Source organism: Brassica napus, chromosome C5, assembly GCF_020379485.1.
Source record: "Brassica napus cultivar Da-Ae chromosome C5, Da-Ae, whole genome shotgun sequence".
In the NCBI taxonomy this organism is placed as follows: Eukaryota; Viridiplantae; Streptophyta; class Magnoliopsida; order Brassicales; family Brassicaceae; genus Brassica; species Brassica napus.
Genome location: NC_063448.1, coordinates 23305226 through 23311920, shown reverse-complemented (window position 1 = coordinate 23311920; position 6695 = coordinate 23305226). Strand labels below are relative to the sequence as shown.

At 41.2% G+C, this 6695-nt stretch overlaps 1 protein-coding gene across 1 annotated transcript; it reads right to left on the bottom strand.

The window, feature by feature from the left end:
- Window positions 1–745: 745 nt before the first annotated feature.
- LOC106401604 (protein argonaute 2) lies at window positions 746–4766 on the bottom strand. Its single transcript, XM_013842146.3, has 3 exons — window positions 4153–4766; window positions 2618–3815; window positions 746–2479 (listed from the first exon to the last, which is right to left on the bottom strand). The coding sequence occupies exons 1-3, from the start codon at window positions 4595–4597 to the stop codon at window positions 1018–1020; spliced, it is 3105 nt and encodes a 1034-aa protein (XP_013697600.2). The 5' UTR covers window positions 4598–4766; the 3' UTR covers window positions 746–1017.
- Window positions 4767–6695: the final 1929 nt, after the last annotated feature.

The window sequence follows — 6695 nt, the reverse complement described above, 5'->3', positions numbered from 1 at the left end:
TGTACTTTGTAATTCTTATATAAGGAACCTCTATTGATCATTAATAAAACACAGAAATATTCAGTCTCTAAAACTCTCTAATTACAACAGTATGTATGTTATTAGATAATAAATTGAATTACACCAAAAAAAATGATTTTCGTTATATAGCGAGTGAAAAACGGCATGTGACACTTCTTATAACATACAAAAAAACATATGACGAATCTTACTGAAAATATAAGGTGCTTCTTTTGAAAAGGGCATAAAGTATAACATGTTAAGAAGAATAAAAAGTTAGTGTACACTGATGATGGGATTTGGATGTAGTAAATGCAACAAACCAACCAATCAATGAGATTCTTTTTAGCCCCGTTCTAAATTTTCAGTAATAAAACTTTGGGATAGTCCAAAACCACCATCAATCATGTATATGAAGTCAACATCTACCTCATGGTTCATGGTCCCATGGAATATCAGAAAAAACAGAGCCCATAACTGAATAAAATCTAAGGCAAATGTGTTATTTTGTGTGCATGCCTCTCATAGACTCATCCTCAATGTGATAGACATTGCATGATCAAACGAATGATCATAACCACAAGCAAATTCTAGCAGAAGTTGTAATTTAGAAAATGCAGAAAGCCAATCAGTGAAGGAAATTCAGACACAAACAAACATGGAACAGCCTTCGTCCATCTCCCAGACTCTAAAGCTTTAGCAAAACTCATACACAGAAATGCGAGGATGATAGCACAATATGAACTAATTACGAAACTCAGATTCTTGATTAAAATAAAACACCATAAGTAGTCTCCGCTCAAAAGAGCAATACAATACCAAACACAAAGTGCTTTCAACACAACGACCGAAACAAAAGAGAAAGAAAAGAAAAAACCCAATTAGATTCACGCACAAACTCCTTGAGATAAAAGGAGTATAACTGCGTTATTGGGACTATTCCGATATTCAATAGTAGCAATTTTAAAGTTCAGCTTAGGGACCCAAAACACAAATATATAACCCCAAACCTTTTGTTCACACGAAGAACATGACGCTCTCCAGCTCTTTGTGCAGCTTGAAAATCGCTTTGTCGTCCACAGTCAGAGAAGAGAACGAAGAAGCGAGAGAGGAAGACGCTCCCCTTGGCTGCTGCCTAATGTTCTTCTCCCTTGAACTCGCCTCGTGGTACATCCTTCCTCTATACGCGACCATGTCAGCATAATACACCGGAGGAACGAGAGAGACGGGTTTGGTGCAACGAGTGAAAGTAAAGCACATCTCGAAGATGAGCTTCTGAACCTGATCCGAAGTGAATCCAAGTTCGTCCCACAGAGTATAGTAATGCGTCGGCTTGCTCGTCCCAATGCCTCCATGGTGACTGCAAAGGTAGAAATCGTACTCAAACGGATGAATCACTTTGGTATCGACCACCGTACCCGAAGGCACATTCCCCTTGTCGCTTCCATCATTGTCCGTAGCAGGGAAGAAACGGGTCTGATGACGTTTCTGCGCCACGATAACAGTTATCTTCGGATTGTAACCATTCTTCTCGAAAGTGAGCTTCACATCAAGCAACTCCACATTGAGAACCATATCGAACTGACCATCACTGACACCATCACGGAAGATCACAATCTTGTTAGGCCGTTTCCCAGTGGACTGAACATGCGCTTTAACAAGCTCCAAGCAAGTTTCGCCAAATCCTTGTATCTCCTCTTTCCGGTGCGGCTGGGCGATGACTCTCGCTGCGTAACGGTTCGCTTCAGGCCAGTTTAGTGTACCCACTACAGCAACAATGGACGGGCTCAACTTGTCGCGGGAAGCTGGATGGTTGACGTCAGCGCCGATGAACATGACCTGATCATCTTTTCTGAAGAAAGAGAAAGTATCCATCAGCTCAACGTTGCTTCCACCAACCTTGGCGTTGATCTTGAGCGCAAGGTTTGCCCGGTACTGATCACCTCCTTTAGTCGCGGAACCGGTTAAGAAACACTGTGTCACCAGACCAAGTTTGGTCTCAGCTATCCATTTCAGAGTCTTGTACCCATCGACTCTCCCAGTCATTGCACAGAGGATAAGAGTCGGACGAGCACCACCATGGTTACGATGAGCCTCGTCAATCACGTTTCGAAGCAGCTCCTCGAGAGCATTAGCATTAGAAAGCGTATCCATTCTCGACGATTTGTAAACGATGGGAGGCTCCAGCTGCATCCCAAGCGTCCAGCAACGGTTGATAAGGTTATTCACAAAGTCATTAGGCATCTTGTTGAACCTCTCAGACGCAGTGAAGTCAAGCACAGCCCAGTGTTTGATTACCGAACCCCTCGTGACTCCTTTCCTCATGAGGTTCCACTGATTGTTCTGCCTCGGGTTAGGTTCCTCCCGGACAGCTCTGCCTCTCTCTGCCAACTTCAACGCCGGTGCCTTGAGAATCCGACCTTCTACACGTGTCATGTTTGTGTCAACTTTCATTCCAAAGTTCCCAGTGATTTCTCCACTGCCATAGAAACAAATACATAATCATAAGACTCATACCACCCCAAATTAGTTAATCTTTAATAAATAGTCTACGCCTACGGTCTCCTAAATCTCTCTGAATACGCACAAACTATAGGATATAAACAAGTACACATACCCGCTTGGTCCTTCTTTAGACTTAATCATCTTGAGTATATTATCCTTCCTTTGTCGTGGATTGACTAGTGACAACTTCTTCAACCACAAGGCAGAATTTTTATCCAAGTCGTCCTTTGGATAAACCTGTCCTTCGACCAAAACGCAGAACTCCATGGGAACAAGATTTTGCCGACCGTTTTTCCCCAAATCCAAGCAAGGGATGTCCTTGTGAACAATGTCTCTTCCGTACTTGATCCTGAAATACTCAACGATGGACGTTCTCCTCGGCGGCTCGTTACCCTCCGGATCTATAACATCGAACTTGATATCCTTTGTGTCTTCTCTACTCAGTCCTACGATAGTGAGCTTCTGCTTGTTCTTTCGATGAGTGACGGTGACTTTCAACCCAGTCAGTTCTTTCTCCACGTTACGTCTAGCATTCCTAAACTGACGCAAATCAGGCCAGTCAAAGTAGAGTTTCAGATACTCGATCACTGACATTGACTTCCGGAACGCCAACACTGAGTAGTCCAAACACAAGGATAAGCCTTGTTGTGTCGGCTTTAGAGTGTGTCTGTACCCTTTGGCAGCTGCAATACCATACCCAAGTTCCTCATCTCGCTCAGTTTCACGAGTGAAGAAGCTTTTACCGACGGTTATCATACACTTCGAAGGGTGCTCCTTCATCACAACATCCATCCCTTGAAACACGTCACGAGGGTTGAAAGAAGAACCTCCCGACATGTACTCTTTCAAGTCACGGAGCTTAAGCTCATTCACCTGCTTGATGGTGAACGTATAGCTCCGAGCTCTAGTCTCATCCGTTTTAGGGAAGTCCACCTTGTATGACCCCGTAGGCAGTTCAGCTGCGCTGAAGATGTTCTTCTGACCATCGTATGCTGTCATGGCAAAGGGAAACTGATGGGGATTGTCGGTGAACAACTTGTCCCTGACCATAGATAGCTCGAATCTTGATATCTTCTTGGTGGGATTCTCTCCTTTGATCTCAACATCGTAATGTCTTATGACACTTTGGGGATTAATGTTCACTTGGAAATGGTTGACAAGGAGGTTTACACGTCGCACAGCTACAACACCGCCTTTGTCAGGACGCTTCATCGGTTCTTTTCTAGCAGAAGATGAAGAAACAACTTGAACTTTCTTGTCAGAAGATGAAGAAGCAACCTGAGATGGCCTTGGATTCGTAATTTCAGAACCTGTCAGATTAAAAAAAAGAAGATAAACTCGCTTGAAAAAATATATTCAAAGAAACATTCCTCAACGGATAACAAAAGCTATATATGGACTGATTCATATAAATATAATGAATCAGAATAAGTTCCAACTTCCAATGTGTATCAATGATTTGCTTATCAATGTCAATTATTTAATTCCTCAGACGGAATATAGGTTTCCTATGTACGTGTTCTTGTCTTCCTCACGTTTTTTTTTTAATTAAAAAACCGTGCAACAGTTTTTGTAGAATAATCATAATGAATCAGCTAACTTTTGAAATAATAATAATTAAAATTTAGGTTTATTGTGCATACATACCACGAGCCGTTTCAGAAACCGCGACGGTTGAAGATGCAGAAGGTGGAACCGCCGCCGTATCAGGAGAAACCTGTAGCTTACGACCCCACGCGCCTCTACCTACGCCTCCTCCCGCAACGGATTGACTCACTTGAGCCTGTGGCGGCTGTTGAACCACATGTGGTCGAGGTTGCTGCTGCAACTGCGTCCCAAGGCCAACTTGACCCGGCGGTGGTCCCCACTGACTCTGGCTTCGGAAATCCTGTTTATCCCCACCACCGCCACCGCCTCGCTCAGAGCCACGACCTCCATAACCACGACCTCGGTCTGCGCCGCCGACTCCGTAACCACGACCCCGGTCACCACCGCCGCCATAACTACGGCCTCCACCATCCCCGTCACCGCGACCTCGGCCTCCTCTGCCGCGGCCGTCAGCACGTCCTCCTCGGTAACCACCTCTCTCCATTCGATTTGTAGATTGGATCTGATCGGGAAAACACTATCGTACGACAATTAGAGGAAACTTGTCAGATCCCTTTTAACTTGTGAAGTAACGAATCAGAGTGTTTATAAAAGGAAGAAGACAAAAGTGTGTGAGAGAAGCTTATTGGTTCGTACAAGAGGAGTAAGACTTCGTAACGTTTCTCGAATGTTCCTTGAAATACCCAATAAGTCAGGGTAGTACAACCGTCTTTTAAATTTTGTTTTAAGCAAAAATTAATTTTACAGATAAACACGATTAAATACTGTATATTATACTTCCTCCCTTCCTTAATAATCTATGTTTTAGAAAAAAAATTTGTTTTTAAAAGATCCATATTTTACATTTTCAATGCACGTAATAATGATAAATTGCAAACTTCAAAAACATTAATAGTGTTTACTGAATTTTGATTGGTTAAAAATCATAGGTAAATGCTAAACACAGAAAATAATGTATTTATTGGTAAAATTTTGCGTGTTTTCTTAATATGTGTGAAAACTCTAGAATATGAATCTTTTAGGAACTTTTGTAAGATTAAGAAGTATTCTCCCAAAGTATTTTGGAAAGTGTTTGTTGTGTGACCTCAAAGAAGATTAAGCTAATTACGTTGGAGTTTGAATTACTAAAGGAACATGAAAATCTGATTTATCCACATATATATTTTGCTTTTAATATTAATCCTTGCCAGCAGAGTAAAATATAATCACATTACTTAGGCCTGGGCGTTCGGGTACCCGTTGGCATTCGGATAGAATTTTTCGGGTTTTCGGATTTTCGGATTTACGCTTCTAGGTCCCATACTAAAATTTTATTAGTACGGGTCAGGTTCAGATAATAACACTTCGGGTTCGGTTCAAAATTGTATTGCATCATAAAACCCATAAAGTAATCATATATCTTTTGGGTTCGGGTTATATCGGTTCGGTTCGGATATAACCAAAGTAAAAAACAAAACAACATCTAAATTAAATAAAAATTAATTTATCACATATAAAATTGATAAAATAACAATAAAATGTTAAATCAAGCATGAAAACAAACATCATTTGTAAACAACATGTATTGCCTTATAGAGAGTAGATTTTTTATTTCAATGAGCAAATTATAAAATACTTATTTATAACTAATTGTGTATTTAAAACATTTATTAGAATTTTAATATTTATTATTATATAAAATATTACCACAAATATTGAATTTAATAATTGGAATACTTATATATATTTCAAAATATTTATATTGACTATTAATTTTGGATTTTTCGGGTTACCCGTTCGGGTTCGGTTAATAACACTTCGGGTTCAGATATTTTTTGTACCACCCTACAAGACCCGTTCGGGTATTTTTACGTTTCGGGTCGGATAACGGTTCGGATTTTTCGGTTCGGGTTCGGTTCGGATTTCGGGTTCCGGATTTTATGCCCAGGACTAACCATACTAGTGTAAATCAACTAATACCACACAAGGAATTTTAAAGGTCTCTCTCTCTTCTCACCTCAAAATCTTTGAGAGAGAGACTATCATTTTGGGGGGGTTTTTGCGGTGGCTCGTTCACCGTTGGTCAAACCCCTCATCGGCTTACTCCGTCGTCGTCTATGTCTTCATCGACAGACAGTTTTTGCCTCCGTGTCCTCACCTTTCTCTCCGGTAAATAATGTCTGTCTCTTTTCTCCTCGTCATACTCTGTGTTTGGTGTTGACGGCGGTTTCATGGAGTTTTCCCGATTTAGGGTTTAGTCAACGGTTCATATGGCTCCTCAGTCCAATCGACTCTCATTCATTTCCACCATATGTTTCTTTCCCCTCCTCGTCTGAGGCTATTTCATCTTTGAGCTCTTCCTTTATTATTAAAGGTGACTGGATTGCATGCCAGAAAGGTGATAGGTGGTTGATCGATTGATGTTGATTGGTTTCTTTCCGAATCGTATGTCTAATGGGAAACATGGATTCAATGAAGACTGTTCGGGTTGGGCAGTTCTTCTCCATTAAAACTCGGAAGGTTCATCCTGCCGCTTCTTTTCGCGGGAAGCATGTTTGCCGTCATCTTGATGCGTGTTCATTGGTTATTAGGCAACCAGACAT

Excerpts from the sequence above, each read along its gene's own strand:
- LOC106401604 (XM_013842146.3), bottom strand. The coding sequence starts at position 4,597 with ATGGAGAGAGGTGGTTACCGAGGAGGACGTGCTGACGGCCGCGGCAGA. Across the intron at positions 3,816-4,152 it reads GGTTTCTGAAACGGCTCGTG|GTTCTGAAATTACGAATCCA; the intron begins GTATGTATGCAC and ends TTAATCTGACAG. Across the intron at positions 2,480-2,617 it reads TCTAAAGAAGGACCAAGCGG|TGGAGAAATCACTGGGAACT; the intron begins GTATGTGTACTT and ends TTTCTATGGCAG.